At 42.1% G+C, this 27385-nt stretch overlaps 1 protein-coding gene across 1 annotated transcript in view; it reads right to left on the minus strand.

Moving 5' to 3' along the window:
* The window catches only part of LOC140390318 (uncharacterized), a 408192-nt gene that overhangs the window by 163467 nt on the left and 217340 nt on the right, over positions 1–27385 (minus strand). Inside the window, exons 38-46 of the mRNA XM_072475373.1 lie at positions 26662–26697; positions 23580–23606; positions 19375–19410; positions 18978–19001; positions 18807–18833; positions 6025–6060; positions 5589–5615; positions 2764–2790; positions 2285–2320 (exon numbers count right to left, since the gene is read on the minus strand). Coding sequence (XP_072331474.1) covers positions 2285–2320; positions 2764–2790; positions 5589–5615; positions 6025–6060; positions 18807–18833; positions 18978–19001; positions 19375–19410; positions 23580–23606; positions 26662–26697 — 276 coding nt within the window. The remainder of the gene's footprint in view (positions 1–2284; positions 2321–2763; positions 2791–5588; positions 5616–6024; positions 6061–18806; positions 18834–18977; positions 19002–19374; positions 19411–23579; positions 23607–26661; positions 26698–27385) is intronic.

Consider the following 27385-nt stretch of genomic DNA (forward strand, 5'->3'; position numbering starts at 1 on the left):
AGGAGGTAGTGGAAGCAGGGACGATAGGGACATTTAAGGCGCATCTTGACAAATATATGAATAGGATGGGAATAGAAGGATACGGACCCAGGAAGTGGAGAAGATTGTAGTTTAGTCGGGGAGTATGGTCGGCACGGGCTTGGAGGGCCGAAGGGCCTGTTCCTGTGCTGTACATTTCTTTGTTCTTTGTTCTTTGTTCTTTGAAGTATCGATAGTTAATATGATTTCATAAGTCTCAACAAGGATATAATCCACTGATGGAGAAATCTACTGCCAGATATATTCAATATCAATGGCTAGTTGAGGAAGTTCAAAGTGCCACGAAAGTAAAATAAATGCGTCATAATACTGTGCACGTTACTTATTTGCCAAATCAATGGAACACTTTCAGAAAACCAATACATAATCATTGACAATGTAGTAATAACACTGGATGAAATGGAGTATGAAGCAAATTAGTAAGCAATAAAAAACGTACTTCAGGATGTACAAATGCAACTTGTGATGAGGATAAATATCTGCAAACACTACGATCGGTTCCCCGAGTAGAGAAAATGATCGCACGAGGATTATGGCGTTTGAAAATATCAGATTGTTCATTTCGCATGGGATAAATTAACAGCAGAATGATATTAAAATGCAACCACTGCAATGAGATGCAAATTGAAGTAACTCAGTTTTCAAGTGCATGGGTCAGTAAAGATAAGCATGCAAATAAAGCAAGGAATTTGAAAGCTAAACGAAATCGCAGCATGCATTGCAAGTGGCATGGTCCATAAAGTTGAAAAATCGTGCTTCTCGATACACACAGCTCACAGTTGCGAGCATCCTGTACAATATTTGTCAACATAAGGAATAAGGGAAATGCTTATATTTGAAACAGTGCAGAGCAGATTTACTCGGTTAATATTTGGCATGGACTATTTTCTTAGGAGGCAAGTTAGCGCGGTTCGGGCTCATATATATTGGTGTTCCGTAAAGTGATTTTTCGCTCATGACAAATATAACATTCAAAATGGATTTGACAGCAACTGACAGTGATCACGTTCCTTCCATTGGGTGGTGAGACAGAGAACTGGGGGGGGGGGGGGGGGGGTTTAAGGCGGTGCATTCTCCTCGTTCTGTGTTTTTATTTTGGTATTTGGAACTTTCTATCAAATGTGCAACGAGAACATCATTATGTAATGAAATCGTGGCTGTGTTATGCATATTTTTGATTGAGAAATCATTGCCCAGGGCAGCACGTTGGCGCCCTGGATTAGCCCTGCTGCCTCACGGCGCTGAGGTCCCAGCTTCGATGCCGGCTCTGGGTCACTGTCCATGTGGAGTTTGCACATTCTTCCTGTGTTTGCGTGGGTCTCACCCCCACAACCCAAAGATGTGCAGGCTAAGTGGATTAGCCACGCTAAATTGCCCCTTCATTGGAAAAAATGAATTGGGGAGTCTAAATTTGTTTTTTTTTAAAGAAAAAGCATTGAGCTATTTTGGGGTTGAGAGGAACGGGGGATGATGGTACAATCATAACCATATCAGTGGTGATCGTTTTCCATTAAAAACGGCTTGGTGGCCGGATGGCCTCCTTCTGTTCGTATTTTTGGGTTCTTATTGTTGTGCTGGTGCCTGGGACTGCACGTATTTGGTGTCGTTATTAGCTATGTGTTTATCTCGAACATCTCTGTCAAAGACGTTGCATTCTGCTTCCAAATCGTAACCTATGATGTGCGTCGTGCATCTATAACTGAATAACGTTTTCAATATTCTACCTTGCGCCATATAGACGTCTTGGATAATCTATCAACAACTGCACATATTCGACACACGAGGGCAATTTTGCCACATCTGTATCACGCTCATATTTTCCCGAGAGTTTATTTCACAAATATTGGCGTGCACTGGATTCCATTCATCGGACAAACAAAATAGAGGCTGCAATATTTCGCCGGTGCATCCATGGATGTCAGGATTCATTCGCTGCCAGAATGAGCTTTCCATTCGCGAAAGGTCTGCGGTCAGTCCTTGCTCCTTGCTACAGCAAATCATTTTCTTTTTTTTTCTTTTGTTTAATATATTTAGAGTATCCAATTATTCTCATTTGCCAATTAAGGGGCAATTTAGCGTGGACAATCCACCTATCCAGCACATCTTTGAGTTGTGGGGGTGAAACCCACGCAGACATGTGGAGAATGTGCAAACTCCACACGGCCAGTGACCCGGGTCGGGGATTCGAACCCAGGTCCTCAGCGCCGCAGTCCTACAGCAAATAATTTTCGATTCTTACTCTCACCTTTATCCACGAGACTTTCATTCAGTTTTTTTATTTCTTTGAACAAGGAGGAAAAACAATGGGGCCTTCAGGTCACAGTTGAAATATGTGTCCGGATCAGAAAAATATTTTTGACAACATAATGAAAATTCAGTTTGGAGTGTCCAGCAAACTTGATAACTGGCCAAAAGTTGGATTTGATAAGAAACTTTCCAATGAATTACGGCCAGTGATTTACTAATTTACACACTTCTCACCTGAAAATAATTGCGCCAAGCTTAAGGATCTCACCCAGATTGCGGCGCAGGAAACAGCTTCAATCTGAATCATAATTTACTTATTGAAAAATATTTTTATTCATTCAAATATTGTCGCCCAACAAAAAAATTCAGGAGCAACTGAAATAATCTGCTTTTTGCCTTGTTCAATACGGACAAGATTCCAGCGGCAAAATAGATTTGTGTAAACAATCATGTTACATGTTTGTTCAAATATTTCACCTTCTTCTGCTTTCTTGATCTCTTCCGCTGGAAGACAAAGATCGATGAGTGTAAATATGTAATAAAGAATAGCTACCACACCGGAAAATGCAGAAAAACTGAAAATACTCAACAAAGGTTAATGTCCGATCTTCGAACAATGAACAGGAGAAAATGCATTGCAGAGGCACAAAGCATTACGTGTGGAACGGCTGGAAATCCTGGGTAAAATCCTTTCCTCCACACTTGTAATATCAAGATAATACGATATTGTCGCTACACTGTAACTGCAGGCAGTTGTGTAGTTCACGCAAGCAGATAGATATACAACAGAAACAATCCATAGGTGTGCATATTAGGTTGATTGGATATGCTAAATTGCCCTTCCTGGTCAAACGTTAGTTGGGGTTCTGGGGTTACACAGATATTTGATTCGATTTCATTTAATTTTATTTGATTGATTGTCACCCATACCGAAGTATAGTCAAAGGTATTTTTCTGCAGCCAGATACTATGTATACTATGTACAGGACGTACATAGTATACAAAAGGAATAATGAACAAAATACATTGACAACTGGTACATCGACGCACAGTGATTGGTTACAGCAGGGAACAAGGGGCCAAACAAAGAAAATACATGACAAGAGTAGCATTGGGCGTCATGAATAGTGTTCTTCCAGCGAACAGATCAGTCCGAGGGGGTATCGTCGAATAGTCTTGTAGCTGTGGTGAACAAGCTGTCCATATGTCTGAATTTGCGGATCTTTAGACTTTTGTCTGATGAAAGGGTCTGGAAGCAGGCAATGCCTGTGTGTTAGGGGCTTCTGAAAATGTTGCCTGCCTTCCCGAGGCAGCGGGAGGTGTATACAGAATAAATGTGAGGGAGGCAAGCTTGTGTAATGCGTTGGGTTGAGTTCACCACGCTCTGCAGCTTCTTGACACCTTGGAGCATGCTGTGCCATCCCAAGCGGTGATGCAGCTGGAGAGGATGCTCTCTGTCGCACATCTGTAGAAGTTTGTGAGAGTCGATGCAGGCATGCCGAATCTCTTTAACTTCTGTGGGAAGTAAAGACGTTGATGCGTTTTCTTTAGTGTTGCAGCAAGGTGTGGACCAGGACAGACTGTTGGTGATGGTGACTTCCAGGAACTTCAAGCTATCGACATCTCCATTTCGGAGCCATTGATTCAGGCGGGAGTGTGTGTCGTGCTACGCTTCCTGAGTCGATGATCAGTTCCTTGGTCTTTCCGACATTTAGAGAGTGGTTGTTTTCGGTACACCATCCAGCCAAGTCATTTATCTCTGTTATGTAGTGTGATTCGTCGTTGTTTGAGATACTGCCCACCACAGTCTTATCATCTGCAAACTTATAGATTGAGTTGGAGTTAAATCTTGCCACACAGTCATGTGCGTATTGGGAGTACAGTGGAGGGCAGAGCAGACATCCTTGCGGGGCCCCGGTGTTGAGGACTCCTATGGAGGATGTGTTGTCACCTATCCTGACAGATTGCGGTCTGTTGGTCAGGAAGTAAAGGATCCAGCTGAACAGGGAGGGGTCAAGTCCAAGATTGCGGAGTTTGGTTAGCAATCTTGTCGGGAATATGGGGTTGAAGGCGGATCTGTTGTCTATGAACAACATCTTACATTGGTATCCTTGTTGTCGAGGCGTTCGCGCGTTGATTGTGGAGCCAGATAGAGCGGAAAAATTAGTTTCGTTATGATGTTCTTTCCGTTGGTCAATGCAGACTTCAGTGACCGAATGGCCTCCTTATCCACTGCAAGGATTCTATGAAACGAAATCCAAAATGAGCTTGATTTTGTTTCACAAAAATGTATTTAATCCAAAACAATTAATATGCTCTAAGTCAACACGGGCAGCACGGAGCATAGTGGTTAGCACAAATGCTTCACAGCTCCAGGGTCCCAGGTTCGATTCCCGGCTTGGGTCACTGTCTGTGCGGAGTCTGCACGTTCTCGCCGTGTGTGTGTGTGGGTTTCCTGCGCGTGCTCCGGTTTCCTCCCACAGTTCAAATATGTGCAGGTTAGATGGATTAGCCATGCTAAATTGCCCTTAGTGCCCAAATTGCCCTTACTATTAGGTGGGGTTACTGGGCTTTGGGGATGGGTGGAGGTATGGGCTTGGGCGGGGTGCTATTTCCAAGATCCGGTGCGGGCTCGATGGGCCGAATGGCCTCCTTCTGCACTGTGAATTGTATAAAATCTATGAAACAAACACTCCGTTCAGAAACATGCCAAACTCTTTCACAGAATCACAGAATACTACAGTGCAGAAGAGGCCATTCGGACCATCGAGTCAATACCGACGCATGAAAGTCATCTCCTGTCAGGTATCTAAACGTGATGATAATGATCTGCGCTCCGATCTACCGGCAGTGTAAAAGTGTGGCTGGTAAGTGTTTTAAAAATCGCCGAAATCCATTGGAAGCAAAATGGAAATCTAGCCCTGCAATGTAGGTGCGCGACTCAAGTTACGTTTTCTGGACCTGAAGGTAAAGGAAATCAACCCGTTCTTAGAAATTAACAATGTGCCCTGACTATCAAGTATGTATCCAAAGATGCTAAGTGGTGTAAGAGAAACTATTTAGTCGCAAGTCCATTGAAATTAATTGGAGAATACTTCAGTGGATTATTTAAGTTTGATTGACCTCCTTACTGTGCTTATCGAGCGTTTGCAGTATAATGTATTATTCCCGTCATATGGTGGCCACAGTTTCCCTGCCGTCCTATACAGTCAATATTTTGTTTCGATGTGGTGCCGGTACAAAATGCTCGTTTTTCATTCCAGTACTAGAGATGCAAAGCTCTGACAGACGTTTATGTTTACCTAAGGTTTGTTCCACCGCGTGTTTCGCTGAAACAACAAAAGAACAGCATCAGTAGAGCAGGTGTTAAACTACGATGTTTTCCCTCACTGCTTCATTAGATGAATTGCTTTAAACTGAAAAATGTGTGGATGAGACAAATAGCGAAATATATTGTTCAACAAGCAACTGCCGATTAAATAAGCGAGAAAATTCTGAAATGCATTTCAACTGTAGGTTATCTATGTGTTTCTTTTACTGATACCTAAATGAAAAACATTTTCTGGAAGTTACAAGTTATAACTTTCAGTCTCAAATTTGCACAAGCAAATTGATGATGTAGCACATAGAATTTTATTTTCACCACCAACCTAAATGTGCAAAAGAATTGTTTTGGGGCAAAAATAATTCAAGCATCATAACTGCATGTTGCATTGGGTCATTTAAAATTCCGCTAACCCCTTTCATCAAGACCTTTTTTCACGGTTTCTATTTCTGAAAAGGAATAGAAATATTTTTTCAGTAGACATAAGTTTACTGATATCTGACAAAAACTGACAATTACTTAGGGATGTGACAGTGGTTATCTTTTGGAAAGAAAGACTAACCCAAAACTCAAAGCGCCCTGAAAAAATGTTACTAAGGTATTGCATGTAAATTACATCAGAGAAAACCAAAGCTGAACACAAGAAGTAACATAGATAGAACAAACAAATGAAAAAATATTCAGAAAGCCAAACAAAGAATGAATACCCGATGAGTTCTTATTGACGGACCTGATGTTGTTTTTTCCGACAAATTGAAATGGAAAGTAATGATACTTCTTGAAATTATTGCTAACTGTTAGATGCAATGCTCAGGAACGCAGGAAACATTCGGTAATAAATAGTGCCAAGGCACAGAAATAAGAGCAGGCAAAACCCGGCGCTCATATGCAACTGTTCATAACTTACAGACCAAGGAAAGAACGACTTTAGGTATATGCAAAACAATTACAGTTTGAACATCAATCTGCTTGTTCGGATACGATTACTAATTGTCATTTCGAGGTGGTATCAATGTTTTGCAGATAGCGTTGGTCAATATGAACACGAAACGGCAGAGAAATGAAATTGAAGACTGCCGTATGTCTGTCACAAAATGTTGCATTCCTGACAGCTCAATCGAAAACTGGGTGAAACCTCATATACAGTATTCCAGATTGATTTGTGCCCGATTCTGTACATCACTTGACATCTAGTTGAGGAACTAGATGGTATTGGATTGGAACTTTCAAAATTTGATTGGGGGGGGGGGGGGGCGGGGGGTCCTTTGGCACGCAAGGGGACGGCTGGTAAGTGGGAGGATTTCAAAAGTGAGTAACCCAGGATTCAGGGTAAGCACATTACTTTTAGAGTGAAGGGCAAGGCTGGTAGAATTAGCGTACACTAGATGACTGGTCACACTGCGGCCCCGGTCAAACACAAGGAGGCATCTGACATGCTTCGGCAACTGGAATCAAGTAGATCCGTTGATTGTATAGAGGACATCGGAGTAGAGTTGAGAGAGAGGCCAGGAGGGCAAAAAGGGGCCATCATTTCATTTTAGCAGATAAGGCAAAGGAGAATCCAAAGAGCTTCTACAAGTACATAGCGGGTAGACGGGTTACGAGGGAGAGAGTAGGACGTCTAAAAGAGCGACAAGGGAATCTATGTGTGGATCCACAAGAGATGGGTGGGATCCAAAATGAATACTTATAATCGGTATTTACTATTGAGAAAGGTATGGAAGCTGGGGGAACGAATAAATAAATAGTGTAAATATTACAGAGAAGTGGCTGCTGCAAGTCTGAAAGCACATGAAGGTAGATCAATCCCCGGGACATGAAGAAATGTATTCCAAGACGTTCTGGGAGGGTAGAGAGGAGGCTGTGGGACCGGGCAGATATATTTGAATGACTGACAACCACAGGCGAGAGGTCTGAAGATTGGAGGGTAGCAAATGTTGTGCCTGTGTTTCAGAAGGGCCGCAGGGAAAAGCCTGGAACTGCTCGCTGGTGAGCCTAACGTCTGTGGTGGATACGTTGTTCGAAGATCTTCTGAGACAGCATCGACAGGCATTTAGAGAGGGAGGACTGATTAGGGACAGTCAGCATGGCTTTGGCAGTGGATAGCCATGTCTGACGAATTTGTTTAAGTTCTTGCAAGGGGTAAGCAAGAAGGTAGATGAGGGCAGTGCAGTTGACATTGTGTACATTGACTTTAGCAAGGCCTTTGATAAGGTTCCTCGTGATAAGTTGTTGCATAAGGTTAAGTCTCATACGATCCAGTGTGAGGTAGACAATTGGATACAAAAATGGCTTGACGACAGAAGACACAGGGTGACTGTAGATGGTTGCTCTTCAAACTGGAGGGCTGTGGCCAGTGGTATGCCGCACAGATCAGTGATGGGTCTGCTGTTACTTGTTATTTGTTTTAATGATTTGGATGAACGTTTCGGAGACATGGTTAGTATGTTTCCAGATGATGCCAAGATTGGTGGATTAGTGGACAATGAAGAAGGTTTCCTGGGATTGCAACGCGAACTTCACGATTGGGCTAGTAGACCTGTAAATAGTAGATGGAGTTTAATTTATATGAATGTGAGGTGATGTATTTTGGGAGTTCGTATCGGTGCAGTACCTACTCAGTTAGTGATAGGGTGTTGGGGAAAGTTATAGAACAAAGATACGTAGAAGTACAGGTTCATAGTTCCTGAAACGTGGAGGCAGTGGTGGACAGGATGGTGAAGAAGGCATTCAGCATGCTTCGTTTCACTGATCAGAACATTGAATACAGGAGTTGGGATATCTTTCTGAAGTTGTACAACACATTAGGAGGTCCACACCTGGAATACTGTGTACAGTTCTGGTCACCTTAGTATAGAAATAATATTATTAAACTAGAAAGAGAGCAGCAAATATTTACTAAGTTGCTAGCGGGATTTGATGGTTTGGGTGGAAAGGAGAGGCTGGATAGACTGGGAGTTTTTTTCCTGAAGAGTAGGAGGCTTATGGCTGACCTTACAGAGGTCTATAAAAGTTTGAGGGGCTTAGGTTAGGTAGATGGTCAACATCTTTTCCCAAATGTAAGGGAGTATAAAACTAGTCTGCACAGATTTAAGTTGAGGGTGGGAGAGATAGAAACGTGTACAAAGGGCAATATTTTCATACTAGCGTGGTGACTATCTGGAAGGAGCTCCCAGGGGCAGCATTAGAGGCAGTTACAATTTTCTGTTCTAAAAATAATTTAAGCAGATAAATGGGAAAGATGAGTACAGAGCGATATGAGCCAAATGCCGGCAATTGAGACTAGCTTAGTGGTTAAAAACTGGGAGGCATGAGCAAGTTGGGTCGAAGGGCCTGTGTTCATGCTGTAAAGCTTTTTGATTATACGACTCCATGACTCTAACCAAGAAAGCGTGTGAAACAGCACGTTGCCTGTTCTTTGCAATGTTATGCGAAAAGTAAAGGCAAATATTGCCTTTTGGACTTACTTGAAACAATAAAGTCTGGCGCCAGAAGAAATAAAAGATAGAGTACTTGTGTTTATGTGTGAGTGTGTGTTTGTGTGTGTGGTGCGGGAAGGGCAAGGGATGTTCCGCGATTGTGGTGGTCGGATGACGGCGGTTTGTGGCATGGTGTGGCTGAATGTAGGACATTAACGCGGGATGACCAATGCAAATGGCGATGTAGGCTTCAAAAAGAATACCGCGCTTGATACTAACACTCGCTAAAATCTGGTCATGTGCTCTTAGATGTAGGCATCAACGTGCAATTCCCTCTATTAACGGCATTTCTGCAGGTAGTTTATCCTCGGCAGCACTAAATCCAATGTGGTACCAAAGTGGAAATAAAAGTGGAATGCATCGACACTTTTGAGTTCATAATTACGGTACTATAGAAAGCATCCCACTCTGAACACGATCATTAGGTTTTTTTAAAAATAATTCGTTACTGTGCATGTGGAGGTAATGTGTCGCAGAAAGAAAAGATGCATGGAAACCCCCATGGAGAATGTCTCACGCTCATCCATTTCATGCAGGTTCGTTTCTGAAAGGAAAAGTTTTAAAATCTGCACTTTGAAATCTTCATGGTATGTGTGCGTCCAAAGCTTATCTCCATCTGCGCAATGGGGAAGTACTTATGTTCAAATTCCAAACTTCTGATAGGCTGAGATACATTCCTGAACCCCGCTGTGCATTCCTCTGACACTGATTCTGTCGTCCGAAAGTTTGGTTCAATACATTCAAGGACCCAGAAGTCTATATCACTTTACATCGTTAAGCTCTGGGAACTTTCGAATTGTCAGGTTCCTCATTGAATCTATCCGAAATATCTCTGCCTTACATACAATACAGTGACGCATGTCTTTCAGAATGAGGAAACTCCTCTAATACCAACCTTAAAGCCTACCTCGAGGAGCAAGTTTCCGTAATTTTGCCCGAATATCTCAGAAAGTGTCTGCTGTCTAAATTTGGTTTCCTGATAATGTATGGTTCATTGGCAGATGCACTACATTACATACGACATTTAAGTAGACACCGCGCATGATGCACTATTCTGAATTAAGAATATAGCTTCCTTCTTTAATTGACTGGCTGTCATTGCCCTGGGGATAACTACATAATTCTGAGCAGAAATAAAGTAACATGATGTGACCAATACAGTAAGTCAGAGGGTAGTAAAGTGGGGACAGAAACAAAATCTTGTAAGAAGATCAGTGGAAGGAAGAGAAACAGATTCAACTGCCCTGTATGGCAGGGGATGGGAACCAGACCAATAGGTGAGCGGGAGGAATAATTGAGGGAGAGCTACAGACAAAGGCCAGTAAGATTAAGAAGAAGAGCAGGCAGGGAGTGGTTGGTCACCGCAGGGGGGCTGGTGGGCTGAAGTGCATTAGTTTCAATGAGAGGAGGATTTCAGGTAAGACAGGTGAACTTCGAGCTTGGATTAGTACGTGTAACTATGATGTTTTTGGCTGTTACAGAAACCTGATTGAAAGAGGGACTGGATTGGCAATTAAAAATTCCAAGATTTAGATGATTCAGGCAGGATTGAGCGGGATGCAAAAGGGGTGGGGTCGTTGTACGAATTATTATGAATACTACAGCTGCGCTGAGGTAGGACACCTTTAAGGGTTCAGGCAACGAGGCAATCTGGGTAGAACTCAGGAATACGAAGTGTGCTGTCACAATGTTGGGGGTTTACTACAGACCTTGTAACAGCCAGTGGGAGATAGATGAGCGATATTAGACCTGGTGCTGGGAAATCAGCCCGGCCAGGTGATCGATGTTTCAGTGGGTGATCATTTCGGGATCAGTGATCATAATTCTGTACGTTTTAAACTGCTGATGGAAAACGACAAGAGTGGTCCTCAGGTGAAGGTGTTAGACTGGGGCAAGGGTAATTAAAACAGCTGGATCTAGAGAGTGTTCACTGGGCGAGTCTGTTTGGGGGAAGATTAACATCCGACATGCGGGACGCTTTCAAATGCCAGTTGATTAGAATTCAGGACCGGCATATGCCTGTGATAACGAAAGATAAGGACGGTAATGATAGGAAGCCCTGGATAACTAGGAATAATATGAATCTTGTCACAAGGAAAAATAAAGCATCCGTAAGCTTTAAAAGGCTTAGGACAGATGAAGCCCTTGAAGAATATAAAGCAAGTAGGAAGGAACTTAAGGGAGGTGTTAGGAAGGCTAAAAGGGGTCATGAAATGCCATTGGGAAACAGGATTAAGGGAAATCCTAAAGCGTTTTATGTAAAGAGCAAGAGGCTAGCCAGCGAAAGGATTGCCCCATTCAAGGATATTGGAGGGAATCTATGTATGGAACCAGAGGAAATGGGAGAAATACGAAGTGAATATTTTGTTCCGTATTCACCAAAGAAAACTATTTGGTGGATGAGGAGTAAAGGGTAGTGTGTGTGGATGTTCTGAGTCAGGTCCTGACAGGATCTACCCCAGAAGACTGAGGGAGGCATGGGAGGAAATTGCTGGGGTCCTGACAGCAATGAAATGAAAAAAAAAAGAAATGCAAATTGCTTATTTTCACAAGTAGGCTTCATATGAAGTTACTGTGAAAAGCCCCTTGTCGCCACAACCGTGCAGTTCGCCTGCCTTGGTCTGCTTTAAAAGCCAGCGACGTAGCCCTGTGCTAAACCAGCCCCAGGGATATTCCAGGAAGTGAGGCTTACGTCAGTGGAAGGGAAACTATTGGAAAATATTCTTCGAGATAGGATTTACTCACATTTGGAAACAACCGTACTTATTAGTGAAAGGCAGCATGGTTTTGTCAAGGGGAGGCCGTGCCGCACTAATTTCATCGAGGTTTTCGAGGTAGTGACAAAGATGATCGATTGAGAACGGTAACACATCTTGTATACATGGACTTCAGTAAAGCATTTCAGAATGTGCCTATGGTAGACTGGTACAAAAGGTGAAGTCACATTGGATCAGTGGAGCGCTGGCAAGTTTGATGCAGAACTGGCTTGGGCACAGAAGACAGAGGGAAGCAGTAAAAGTGCTCTTTTCTGAATGGAAAGCTGTGACTAGCGGCATTCCACACGGATTAGTTAGGGGCCTTTGTTGTTTGTGGTGCTTATCACATTTTGGGAAGAACGTGGTTTGATTAGTAAGTTCGCAGACGACACAGAAATTGGTGGAGTTCCGGATAATGAAGAGGATTGCCAGAGGATTCAGCAGGATATAAACTGGTCGGAGTCTTGGGCAGTGAAATGGCAGATAGAGTTTAATTCAGACAACTGAAGGAAAATGCACCTTGGAAGGTCCAATGCATGTAGGAATTACACAATAAATGGTAGAACTCTTGCGAGTACTGACAGGCAGAGAGATCTGCTCGTGCATGCATTTCGATCACTGAAAGTGGCAACGCATGTGGATAAAGTGGTTAAGAAGGCCTCCAGAATTTGGGCCTTCATCGGTTGGGGCATTGAATATAAAAATTTGAAGTCATTTTGCAGCTCTACAGGACCTTAATAGGCCTCATTTGGAATATTGTGTACAATTCTGGTCGCCACACTGCCAGAAGGATGTGGATGCTTTGGAGAGGGCACAGAACCGGTTTACTAAGATGTTGTCTGGTATGCAGGGCATTATATATGAAGAGAGGTTAAAAAAAACTTGGCCTGTTCTCACTGGACTGACATCTTATAGAGTTCTACACGATTATGAATGGCGCGGACAGAGTGGCTAGTCATATGCTCTTTCCAAGGTTAGGAGAGTTAAGTACAGGGGAAATAGGTTTAAAGTGAGTGGTGAAAAGTTTCCAAACGATGTGCGCAGCAGGTATTTTATACAGAGGGTGGTAAATATATGGAATGCACTGCCTGGGGAGGTAATGGGAGCAGGTACAATAGCGGCATTTAAAGGGCATCTAGCCAAATATATGAATAGGATGGGAATGGAAGAATATGGAGTCTGTACGTGCAGACGATTTTAGTTTAGGCAGGTACCATGGCCGGCGCCGGCTCACATGGCCGAAGTGTCTGTACCTGTGCTATATTGATTTGTTCTTTTGTTCTTTGTTCCTCCCCCCTCCCACCCCCCCCCCCCCCCCCCTCTGGCTACTTACAATCATGAACTCCAACTTCTCCGTCTGAATTCCACATCACCCAATACCGAGGGCCCACTCACCTCAGCTCCGCTGCCGGAATAGTACCATCCCAATATAAAACTCTCCACCTCTCGATGTCCGAATCTCCGACAGTGCTGATGTGTTATCCCACACCCTCCTCCCGCACGGCCGCCCCATCCCCTCTCTTCAAAATTCCAAACCTGCTAAATGTTCAACTTCCCACGAACCCATGGCGAGAACAGAGCTTACTGCGACCACCAAACCCCAAAACATGTCACTTCTATGAACCACTCAAACTACGGCCCCCAGCTCCCGATTTCCAAGTATCCAACCCCAATATATGAACCCCCTTCAATGCCAGATATGTACATACCGCTGACGGCTGAAACATCCGTACTGCCGGATATTTTGTCGATGTCTGAAAACTCTAATGTCCAGTTTCCCTGCCCAGATTTTAGACACCCCTCCAACTGGCGTTTCAGCCCCCAAACCAGATGTTTAACGAGATAATCCACGTTTTCGAATCCACGTGATTTTTGTAACCGTCGCTCCCCCAAAGATATACTTGTCCTCACTCATCTTCTTGCCGAACCAACAGACGCTCCGTGTACAAAAGACCGGCCCATACCGCTCTGGTGAATGAATCCCCCCCTTCTCGCCCCCCCCCCCACCTCCCTCTGATGTCCTAATCTATAAACCCAAAGCTCATTCACTGGGGTCAGATGCGAAACTTCTCGCTTTCAATATGAGGCCTGATACCCGAGTCAGCATGATGCTTGTTTCTGGGCCGGGCGCCATTTGCTGGGGGTGGAATTCTACATCTTCCACCATTTGTCAGGAGGATTACCCCCACCACCACCACAAACACCAACCACCACACTCCGTCACGGAATCCGCTACCATAAGACCATAAGACATAGGAGTGGAAGTAAGGCCATTCGGCCCATCGAGTCCACTCCACCATTCAATCATGGCTGATTTCAACTCCATTTACCCGCTCTCTCTCCATAGCCCTTAATTCCTCGAGAAATCAAGAATTTATCAACTTCTGTCTGAAAGACATTCAACGTCCCGGCCTCCATCGCCCTCTGTGGCAATGAATTCCACAGACCCACCACTCTCTGGCTGAATAAATTTCTCCTCATCTCTGTTCTAAAGTGACTCACTTTTATTCTAAGGCTGTGCCCCCTGGTCCTAGTCTCCCCTGTTAATAGAAACAACTTCCCTACATCCACCCTATCTAAGCCATTCATTATCTTGTATGTTTCTATTAGATCTCCCCTCAACCTCCTGAACTCCAATGAATATAATCCCAGGATCCTCAGGCGTTCATCGTATGTTAGGCCTACCATTCCTGGGATCATCCGTGTGAATCTCCGCTGGACCCGCTCCAGTGCCAGTATGTCCTTCCTGAGGTGTCGGTCCAAAATTGCTCACAGTATTCTAAATGGTGCCTAACTAATGCTTTATAAAGCTTCAGAAGTACATCCCTGCTTGTATATTCCAAGCCTCTTGAGATGAATGACAACATTGCATTTGCTTTCTTAATTACGGACTCAACCTGCAAGTTTACCTTTAGAGAATCCTGGACTAGGACTCCCAAGTCCCTTTGCACTTCAGCGTTATGAATTTTGTCACCGTTTAGAAAATAGTCCACGCCTCTATTCGTTTTTCCAAAGTGCAAGACCTCGCAAATGCCCACGTTGAATTTCATCAGCCGTTTCTTGGACCACTCTCCTAAACTGTCTAAATTTTTCTGCAGCCTCCCCACCTCCTCCATACTACCTGCCCCTCCACCTATCTTTGTATCTTCGGCAAACCTAGCCAGAATGCCCTCAGTGCCGTCATCTAGATCGTTAATATATAAAGAGAACAGCTGTGGACCCAACACTGAACCCTGCGGGACACCACTCGTCACCAGTTGCCATTCCGAAAAAGAACCATTTATCCCAACTTTATGCCTTCTGCCTGATAGACAGACGTCAATCCATGTTAGTACCTTGCCTCGAATACCATGGGCCCTTATTTTACTCAGCAGTCTCCCGTGAGGCACCTTATCAAAGGCCGTTTGGAAGTCAAGATAGATAACATCCATTGGCTCTCCTTGGTCTAACCTATTTGTTATCTCTTCAAAGAACACTAACAGGTTTGTCAGGCAAGACCTCCCCTTACTAAATCCATGCTGACTTGTCCTATTCCGACCCTGCACTTCCAAGAATTTAGAAATCTCATCCTTAGCAATGGATTCTAGAATCTTGCCAACAACCGAGGTTAGGCTAATTGGCCTATAATTTTCCATCTTTTTCCTTGTTCCCTTCTTGAACAGGGGGGTTACAACAGCGATTTTCCAATCATCTGGTACTTTCCCTGACTCCAGTGACTTTTGAAACATCATCACCAACGCCTCCACTATTTCTTCAGCTATCTCCTTTAGAACTCTAGGATGTAGTCCATCTGGGCCCGGAGATTTACCAATTCATAGACCTCTTAGTTTCTCTAGCATTTCTACTTTGTGATGGCTACCATATTCAACTCTGTCCCCTGACTCTCCGGAATTGTTGGGATATTACTCATGTCTTCTACTGTGACGACTGAGGGAAAGTACTTATTCAGTTCCTCGGCTATTTCCTTGTCTCCCATCACAAAATTACCAGCGTCATTTTGGAGCGTCCTCATGTCAACTTTTGCCTCCCGTTTGTTTTTAATGTATTTAAATAAACTTTTACTATCATTCCTAATGTTACTGGCGAGCCTACCTTCATACTTGATCCTCTCTTTCCTTATTTCTCTCTTTATTATCCTCTGTTTGTTTTGTAGCCTTCCCAATCTTCTGACTTCCCACTACTCTTTGCCACATTATAGGCTTTCTCTTTTGCTTTGATGCATTCCCTAACTTCCTTTGTCAGCCATGGCTGCCTAATCCCCCCTCTGATAACCTTTCTTTTCTTTGGGATGAACCTCTATACTGTGTCCTCAATTATTCCCAGAAACTCCTGCCATTGCTGTTCTACTGTCTTTCCCACTAGGCTCTGCTCCCAGTCGATTTTCGTCAGTTCCTCCCTCATGCCCCTGTAGTTACCTTTATTTAACTGTAAAACCTTTACATCTGATTCGACCTTCTTTCTTTCAAATTGGAGATTGAATTCGACCATATTATGATCACTGCCTCCTAAGTGCTCCCTTACTTTAAGATCTTTAATCAAGTCTGGCTCATTACATAACACTAAGTCCAGAATGGCCTGTCCCCTCGTGGGCTCCATCACAAGCTGTTCCAAAAAGCCCTCCTGTAAACATTCAATGAATTCCCTTTCCTTGGGTCCACTGGCAGTATTATTTACCCAGTCCACCTGCATATTAAAGTCCCCCATGATCACTGTGACCTTGCCTTTCTGACATGCACTTTCTATTTCGTGGTGCATCTTGTGCCCCTGGTCCTGACCACTGTTAAGAGGCCTGTACATAACTCCCATTATGGTTTTTTTGCCTTTGTCGTTCCTCAACTCTACCCACACAGACTCCACATCATCCGACCCCATGTCGTTTAGTGCTATTGATTTAATTTCATTCCTAATTAACAAGGCAACCCCACCCCCTCTGCCCACCTCTCTGTCTTTTCGATAGGTTGTGAATTCCTGGATGTTTAAATGCCAGTCCTAAACCCCCTGCAACCATGTCTCTGTGATGCCTACCACATCATACCTGCCAGTCACAATCTGGGCCACAAGCTCATCTACCCTGTTCCTTACACTGCGCGCATTTAAATATAGCATCTTTAATTCTCTATTGACTGTCACTTTTTGTTTTCTTAGTGTGGTGGACCTTGGTTTACTGAGCCTTTCCATACACTGTGTCATATTTTGTGGGATGGGGACTATCGTAGCCTCTCCTGAGTTCTGTCTTTTCGTGCTTTTTTGTATTCCTAAGCAGCTACACTTCCCACTGATTACTTCACCTCTTGGCTCCCTGACTTTCCCTCCCCCCCCCCCCCAATCTCGAGTTTAAAGTCCTATTGACCTCCCTATTTACTGTTTTCGCCAGAAAACTGGTCCCAGCTCGGTTCAGGTTGAGACCATCCCAACGGTATAGGTCCCCCCCTGTCCCAAAACTGATGCCAGTGTCCCATGAAAAGGAACCCCTCATTCCCACACCACTCTTTCAGCCACGTGTTAACTTCCCTTATTCTTGCCTCCCTATGCCAATTTGCACGTGGCTCGGGCAGTAATCCGGAGGTTATGACCCTTGAGGACCTGTTTTTTAATTTGAATCCTAGCTCTTTATAACCTCTAAACAGGTCCTCTTTCCTAGACTTGCCTATGTTGTTGGTACCAACAAGGACCACAACAACTGGATTATCCCCCTCCCTCTCCAGTATCCTTTCAAGCTGGTCAGAGATGTCCTGCACCCTCGCACCGGGCAGGCAACATACCATGCGGGACTCTTTATCCTGCTCACAAAGGATACTATCTATCTCCCTGATAATAGAATCCCCTACAACTACAACTTGCCTATTTACTCCCTCCCCTTGAATGGCCTGCTGAACCATGGTGCCTTGGTCAGCTGACTTATCCTTCCTGCAACCCTGTTCGCCATCCACACAGGGAGCAAGTGCCTCATACCTGTTGGACAGAGTCAAGGGCTGAGGCTCATGAGTTCCTGACTGCTGGTTCCCTTTACCTGTCTGATTTGCAGTCACACCCTGCTGTCCCTGGCCACTAGCAGGATTTAAACTACTTACTCTGACAGGTGTAACTGCCTCCTGAAACACAGTGTCCAGGTAAGTGGGTGCTAGTCGGCGGGAAAATGTAATCGCAACCCGCCGTGAACTTTGAACCCCCCTGATTCATGGCTGCTCGTGCCGTAATAATGGAGCGCATTCCGTTTACCCCGGAGTTGCCGCCGTGCTTCTCTCCTTGACTCTCATCCAACCTGACTCAGGGGTCACGAACAAAACAGGCACTTCAGAAGAACGGGCAGGCGAGTAGGTTCGGGTGTGCCAATCCGCCACGGGTTGCCATACCGAACAGGTTACAGCCCGTACTCAATATTGAATTTCAATTATTGTCAGCATTTATGAGGACATTACACGAAGTAAGTGTCAGAATTAGGGGGAAAGTGTGTGAATCATTCTAACTGCCACCAGGAACGGACTATTAGTGAATGTGAATTTGGGCATTGCCAAAAATCATCCATGCGTTATTCATTGGATTATTCGAATTTACGAGTTACATATCTTGAAAGAGAAAGCAAATTACAATGAATCATCTGTCTGCTGATTGACAACGTAGCATTTACAACAGTAGGCCTTAAAATTTGGACATGACAGGAAAAAATGTTTGTCTATTAGTGCATCTGACATTCATATTCATAAGACATTGATTTATTTTTTGTATGTTGTTTCAAATAAAGTTGTGAACTAATTAGCAACTAGCATTTTCTACCATAAATGCTCAATTAGCATAATTCATAAGTTTTTGCTTGGTACTTCTGGTCATCACAGAAATACTCGCACTTGTTTTTTTATTTAAGTCAATTGCAGGTCAAAATCACGGAATGTACATTTTGTGAATCAGCCAACGTAGATAATTGTCTTCTGTTCTCACCTGCATTTTGCCATGGTTACTCACCATTTGCTTTAATATGGGCGAGTAAATCTGGAAATAATTGTTGAAAAATTGTCATTGAAATTTGATTTATTAAGGTTGTAATTTCAATTTAAGTTATTTCAACTCAAGTTACACACTGCAAATTGGCGGAAAATTGTTATGAAGATCAGATAGCGTGACGAAACACTTTACCTGACTTCTTCTTTAGTTCTGTCTCTAGATTTAAATATTTAATTTATTATTGTTAAATAATGAAGCAGTGCACACATATGGTACAGATTTGCACTGTTTCAAGCAACGCATAGAGAAATGACTTGGGGAAAACAAAATTGTCATGCAATATATGGGAACGCTTCCGAGAATCAGTGGTTGCACGAATCGATAATATTATTTTTTCAAGCAGGATTCCCGAATTATTTGCCGCAACTTCGTGCACATTACTGTGTCCACAGAAACTAAGTTACTATTGCCCAGTAACCCGATTATTAGATTAACTGGATTTCTAAGATTTTGAAGGAAATATAGCTCCACATTGTTTCATTATTTTCGAAAACAATTTCATGATTTTAGTCCAACATTATTATTTTACCTGCAACATTGAAAGCTTCATTGGCTTGCTTTAACTCTGGAAACAAATACCGAAAGTGTAAAGTAAATTCAAGCACAGAACGCTTGCAAAACCCTCACTTTAATTTTTATTTGATGTTTCGAAAAAAACATGTTTTTCTGAATATATCAGAGAGATCTGCAATCCGATTTGATGCAGAACACATTCCCAGGTATAGAGACGATGCACTCGACTAAGGTCTGCAAAATTGCTTTCATTGCCTATTTTGTATCCTCCATTTTTGCAATGTACTTTATGCAAGAAAATTGTTTAGAATTTCAAATTCCTTGATGGTTGAATGAATGCATGCATTATCAACGCTTCCAATTCAAGATGTATCACATGCCTGTGTTTTATGAATGGTGCCGCAGCATTAAGCCGAAAAGTAAATTCTCTGGAGCGGGAGAAATAACAGCTGTAATACAGCTAACGAGCAAGTGAAAACCATTGCAAAATGCTTAAGGAAGATAGTTTGGTACGACAGTATGCTCGGGCCGCGGAACAGACATTGCTGGAACAAACTAATTTACAGATGCATATTTGAAGAATATGTGTTCTCGATATATTTTTTAAAAGTCACTATTTACTATCTGCAATGCAACAATGAAAAAAAGTAGAACAGAAAATAATGAGGAATAAAGTCTTGACTCAGCGTGAACTTCGATAAAATGGTGGAATTTGTACCTTGTGAACATGCAATATTCGATTAATTCATGGAGGTAACAAGGCTGATTCGTTAAAAATGGAACAATCGCATGAATGCCTCTGCGCCTTTAAATGTATTAGGAACAATGGAACAAAAGATATAATGTGACGAAACCACTCAGTGCGCTTACATTAGATTACAAAATATGAGACTACATTAAAGATAATATAATAGGCGCGATTACCCCTCTTTTCTCCAACGGTTTTTTAAAAACAATCTGAAATGAAGAATGTAAGGTTGGGGACGAAGTGGATGATAAGCTTGGGACCTCGACAACTGATGTCTCTGTCAGCAAGTTTCCAAAAATGTAAATTCGGCATTTGCTCGTGATCTAAATTAGACGAATGCAAATAATTTGGGCGGTGCTGGTTCTGGCCGTGGTGAGGAGGTGAGGAATGAAGGGGTCACCTCAGACAAATTAGCAAGATAACAACGTTGTTGTGCTTCCTGGCCTGTGATAATGTAATTTTGCGATCAAAGGGCTCATGGATGGAAGGAACCCGCTCAGAGGTACGGCACTGCAATGCAATCTGCGCTATCGAAATTTGCAATTGTTTGCCTGATTAACCATGCTGGAATCATAATCTGAAGGAGGACCCTTAGAGAGACGCAGAAAATGGATATCACCCACACTTTTTTAAAGGAATAAAAACTGAAACCAACGTATGAAGCAATGTAATGGCAGACTGAAACTGATTCAAATTATCTAAAGTTAGAGAACGATGAAGCTTAGAGTAGAGCTCATGACCGTTTATACAAAGAAGCTAAAGAAGAAGGTATCCAAAAACAGAGATTTGAATTATTTTATGCAGGTAATTCATTAACAGGCGTTTGCTTCAATCGCTTCGGAGAGGATACATGCTTAACAGGCTCAAGGGGCTGAATTGCTTCCTCCTGCTTATCCCTCAGTTGTTCAAACCGAACTGTGCAGAAGGCAGTACTTTGAACGAATGTGTGATTAACTGTGTAAGTCAACGCTGTGGGGACCGCTGAACCAATTCATAAACTCTCTGCAAACAGCATGTGTCAAATAATATACAAATTGCGATGGTCCCTTGCGGATTAATTCGTGTTTAAAGTATGTGAAATTTAGATGTTGGAATATACCGGATCATCGGCCAACTTTGCGCGATCTGACTTAAACGTCTACTTTCAGCCCATTGGCGGGACAGTTGGTGTTTGATAAGGAATAAAGCCGACAGCCGCAATCAATCCCGTGACGGTGAAAGGTATTCGTGAAAACCTCCCTTCTCCACGTTACCCTGCCCCTGAGGTGTGATGATTCTCAGGTTAAATCGCCAACAGTCAATGTTGTCCACTCAACGAGGAAAGAGGCCGATGGTTATCTCGAACTACGACTTTACTTTGCAGGTATCAATAGTTCAACGGCCATGCGATTTTACTTTTAATTGCCATCGAGTGCGCCACTCAGCGCATGGCGTATAAAGGATAGTAAACAAATTATGACCTCCAATTTGATTCCCACCTTCCATGAAACAATAAATGAAACAGAACGAGGGGAGCATTTGTATTTTTCTTCTTCGTGACTTTTGGTAGTAAACATTCCTTTCTAAAACATGTAATATTGTGGCTTCGTTACATTTAGTAGGTAACTGTGACTTTAGATGTTTTTATTTCATGTTATTACTCTCTAGACACATCGTAAACCAGGCACTGCCATGGTTCTGGACAATAGTATTTGGGCGCTTAATCATATTAATTTGGAATATTTGAGCCTCGAGATAGTATAGACATTAATTTTTTTTACAAATGTAGTTACCTTTTTTTTTCAGTTAAAGGGCAATTTAGCGTGACCAATCCACCTAACCTGCACATATTTGGGTTGCGGGGGTGAAACTCGCAGACATGGGGATAATGTGCAAACTCCACACGGATAGTTACCCAGGGCCAGTATTCGAACTCAGCGCCGCAGTCCCAGTGAGTGCAGACATTATTAACGGTTTTTAAAATGTATCAGTTAAGACTGGCTGAAAGTCAAGCGAAGCTGTGGAGTTGGATATTGATTGTCTTATTGATGCAGTGAACACGATTTGCAAACTCATGCTGAAAACAAAATGTAGCACGAATATTCCCTACATGATAATTTACTCTCAGATAGTTTCCTCGAAAAATAACGTACCAATGTTGGCAAGTTAACCGAATTTAGAGTGGGGACATTACCGTTAATTGCTTCTAACAATATTTATTTGGAATAACATAACATTTGTCAAGTTAAGGCAACGGCTTAATATCTTGTCTATTTTTCAGAAATTTAGAGAGCAGGTGTTGAGGTGAAACTGGAAACCATCACTGTACTTGGAAATTAATTATAATTCCTTTGACTGGTGATGATGCTGCTGCAAAATAATTGAGGATGCAAAGAATATATCCGGCCGACAGCGCACCCCCGCCCATGGGTTTACCGACTACGTGGCTGGCTTCAACATCGCAAATACAGAATCCCGCCTCCTAGAAACACACGATCGGGAACCACAAAAATGCAGCCCATTGATTTCATTAATCATCTGCTCATGGTAAAATGGATACAAATGCAACATTATGGGAGAAGTTAAAATTTGCTTTACGATAATGCAGAGCTGTTTGAGGGAAATTGTGTTGAATCCTTTTCGACCCATTACCTAAACTTACGAGTCCCAGTTGAACGAGCGAAAAATGATTATTTGCACCTCTGATGTACCCAGCCAAACTAATTTCGAAGTTTAAGGCCTCGACTAGATTAGCTCCAAATATTTTCCATGTACTCCTTGAGTCTTTTAACTTTTGTTGCTTAAAATCCCGCTGTTGGCCGAACGCTTTAGGACAACAATATCAGAGGCGAAACTGTTTATCTGCACTCCAACTGAAACTGTTCCATTGCTAATTCTGCAATAATCGTGTGAAATTATATTTGACGTCCTATTTTCCATTAGATTATATCGTTATCACATGCTTTACTGAACCATGTCAATAAAAAATCGAACATAACTGCAGCCAGAGAATAAGAATGTAATGCTCTGCTCCTACATTGTCTCATTACATATTTCGCCATATGTAAAACAGTACATTGGTTAGATATGTTTTCGTGTTTCACTACATTCCAAATATGGCTTGGGGAATTGGCATCTACTTTGAAAGATTAAAGAGATTAATTCTGACTTCGATCAGGATAACGAAACTTGACGGTGCATTGATCGTAATTAAGTTGGATCGGCGTTTTCCATTGTAGGCTGTTCGATCGCTAATTCGGTTTAACTCATGTAAACAAGACTATTTTGACATTTGTGCCAAGCAATCACTTATTGGGAATGAAATCGTTTTTTGTTTAACGTATCTGGAACACCATTACAGCTGGCTATGTGTATGCACAGATAACGTTTTGTACGTTCTCACACCATTTCTTGGAAAAGCGATACTGATTTACTCCACGTAAACTACGTCTTGAGCAAACGAAGGAATTTTGAAATTTGTCAAATTTACTTACCTGTTAAACACTTCCGCAGATTTTGGTCTATGTTGAAGGAATAAATTTAAACAATATCAGACACAGAAATGCTAATTTAAATAAAATGTTCTCATACAATATTCATTAAACCTACATACGGTGAAAATACAGATTGAAGAATCCATTGCAGAATCCATTGTTGTATTGCATTGTTTGTAGCAAAAAAACAATCAAGTTGAGTTTCAGTTTCGTCGTTACTTATATTAAATTTTTCAACTTTTAATGCTATGATAGGGAACACGTTTTCGGCTCCATAATTATAAACTCTACCTCTATGGATTAATTCCTCCCCATGAAGAGCTCACACTCTGATCCACGCTTGCTCTCCTCGTGTAAATTCCCCATTTGTATTAAAGCCAGACCCATGCACTTGCCATCTCAAGTGACCAAATATTTAATTATCGTGTAATATACTGATTAATCACAAATATGTTCTTCTCTGAAAATATCCTTATTTTGCACTCAACATTTGTTGTAGGATGGGTGAAATAACTGCACGAATATAAATTCATGTGTTTGGTGATATGGAATTTATAGAGGCGTGGTTGCAAGGTGACCTTATTATTTAAGGTTATCAGATATTTTGGGTGAACCCTGGGAGGATTAACGGATATCATGTAGCTCTGTGAGTAAATGATGAGACTAGTACAACAGTGAGAAAAAAAATCTTGTTTCAGTTAATATTGAGACAGAATAATTTTGGGTGGAGGTGTGAATTAACTAAGGAAATAGCTTAATTGTCGACGTATTTAAAGTCCCAATAACAGTAACAACACAGCTCTTCCGACCGCACATCGACACATACCATGGATTTCGAAGCACATTACAGCAATTATCACGTGCTACATTGAACTTCACATTAATTTGACTAAGTAAATTATCAAAGTGTTACTGGATAATGAATGCAGATATTTTCTTGTGACACCTTAACATCCTCCAGGAACAATGAGTCCTGGATTTTAGGCCGGAACTCGATATCGCACCTCCCTATGTCTAATGAGGTGGTATAAATTAAATACTTTAAAATAAAGGATCTTATCTCCACGAGGGATCACAACATGATACAAATTGGCAGGCAGATTAAAAATGAGAAATGTGGGTCTTTAACTAGTGTCTTAGACGTTCGAAAATATGTGAAGACTCATGAAGACTGCAGAGACAGGTTAAAATTAACCTGGTCGAAATTAATGGTCGGACATTTGCGAACATGTCATGAGTGCTAAAGATAAATACAATCCACTGAAGATGAAAGCTTTCACCAGAATTCTTCAACACCAATGACTAGCTAAGGACGTTCAAAGTGTCATTAAAGTAAACAAAAAGGTTCATGATATTATGCACGTTAGTTCTTGGCCAAATCATTGGAACACATTCACAAACCAATATATAATCCATGAAAATGTAATAATAACACTGGATAAATTGGAGTATGGAATCAAAATAGCATGCAACATATAAGAAATACGTCAAAAATGCACAAATGCAAGTCGTGATTAGGATACATAGTCTGCAGATAGATTACCTGAGATGAGAAATAATGGCAGGAGGTTTATAGGGTGTGCAAATGTGAGAATAAATTAAATACAGAATTTCATTCTGTGCAAAGACTGCAGATTACTGCAAATAGAAATAACTCAATTATGATAGAATTTACAGTGCAGAAGGAGTTCATTCCGCACATCAAGTTTGCACCGGCTCTTGGAAAGAGCACCCTGCCTATCCCCATAACCCAGTAACCCCACCCAACACTAAGGGCAGTCTTGGACACCAAGGACAATTTATCATGGCCAAACCACCTACCTTTTACAGCTTTGGACTGTGGGAGGGAACCGGAGCACGCAGAGAACCCCACGCACACACTGGGAGGACGTGCAGACTCCGCACAGACAGTGACCCAAGCCGGAATCGAACCTGGGACCCTGGATCTGTGAAGCAATTGTGCGATCCACAATGCTACCGTGCTGCCCTTTTGTCAATTTTCATAACCATGAGCCACTAAATATCAGCATGCCGAATCAGGAATAAATTTGAAAGCTAAACGAAATGTTGGTATGCCTTGCAGGTGAATAAATTTCTATTAATATTAAAACTAGGTGCTGCTCAAGACACATGGCATAGGTAAGGAGCGATATGATTGCGCTGGAAGCACTGTATAACAGAGTCATTCCGCTAATACTTGGCGTGGACCCTTATCTTCCGAGGCATGTCAAGTAGTTTGGGTCAACACACAGTGGTTTTCCGGAAAATGATTCTACTGACCAATAATATAAGATTCGGAGTGGATTTGGCAGCGAATGGCAGTGACGACATTCTTCGTGCGCGTGGTGAGACCTAGAACTAGTGGGACATTAAGGCGGAGATGAGGGGCTTTCCCTCCTTTGGTAATTGTATTTATTTGGTATTTTAGTATTTGGAATTTCCTATCCAAATGATCATTGTGAATGTAATTATATCGTCACCATGTAACGCATAATTTTGATTGAAAAGGGAATAAACTATTCTTGACTTGAGATGATCGGGGGGGGGGGTGGATGATAGTGAATCATAATCTTATCAGCCGTGATCGCATTCCATGGAGGAGCAGGCTTGTGTGGCCTACTTGTCGTCGTATTTTGATGTCCTTATTGTTGTCCAGCTGACAGGACTGCACATATTTGGTTTCGTCCTTAGGTACGTAACGTTATCTGGAGAATCACTATCAAAAATCGCATTCTGCTTCCAACTCGTAACCTCTGATGTATGTCTCGTTTATTATTTATTGAATATTCAATTTTTCCGCCGTAGGAACTTCCCGGGAAATCCATAAACAACCGCGTATGTTCCACACAGTATGATAATCTTCTGACACCATTCTCACGTTCACATTTGCCATACGGTTTGTTTCACAAATACTGGCGTGCGCTGGATTTGGTTCATCGTGTCAACGAAATTGAGCCTGCAATATGTTGCAGGTCCATCCATGGGCGTATGAAGTCGTTAACTTACAAGAATGAGCTTACCACTGACGAGGGTCTACGTTCGGTCCTTGATACAACAATGAACTTTTGGTCCTCAATCTCACCTTTAGCCTCCAGACTTTCTTTCAGTTGCTTTATTTCTTTAAAAAATGTGGACATAAAATGAGGACACTGAGTCACAGATAAAACATGAGTTCGAATCCGAAGATTAAACATTGTTGACAATATAATAGAAAGTGATGTTGGGATAAAAGTTAATCTTGATTACCGATCCAAAATTAAATTTGGTATGAAATTTTCCAATTCATCACTTGATGTGGAGGTCCCGCCGTTGGACTGGGTGGGCACAATTGATTCATCTGATGAAGGAACTACGGCGCAAAATCTAGTGGTTCCAAAAGAACATGTTGGACTTTAACCGGTTGTCGTCAGAATTGTTACAATGTATTACGGGCAGCGAGGTACGAATCTACACATTTCTCGTCTGAAAATAATTCAGCCAATGCTTAAGAATATAACCCAGACCGCAGGAAACAGCTTAGTTTTGAATCACGATTTAAGGCTTGCAAAATATTGTAATTCATTCACATATTTTCGCTCAATAAAACATTTCTACAGATCATCTGTAAGACAATCCTTTCAATATATTCTTGCCGTGCTCAATTCAAAAGGATAAGTTTCCAGGGGCTAAAATTGGTTTTAGTATGTGATCAAGATAAATGCGTGTTGAAAATGTTTCACCTTCGTCTGCGATCTTGAGCTGTTCTGCTATAATACGACGCTCGATGAGTTTAGGTATGTAAAGAAGAAAAGCTAAGACACCAGAAA

The sequence above is a fragment of the Scyliorhinus torazame genome, chromosome 14 (assembly GCF_047496885.1).
Source record: "Scyliorhinus torazame isolate Kashiwa2021f chromosome 14, sScyTor2.1, whole genome shotgun sequence".
Classification (NCBI taxonomy): domain Eukaryota; kingdom Metazoa; phylum Chordata; class Chondrichthyes; order Carcharhiniformes; family Scyliorhinidae; genus Scyliorhinus; species Scyliorhinus torazame.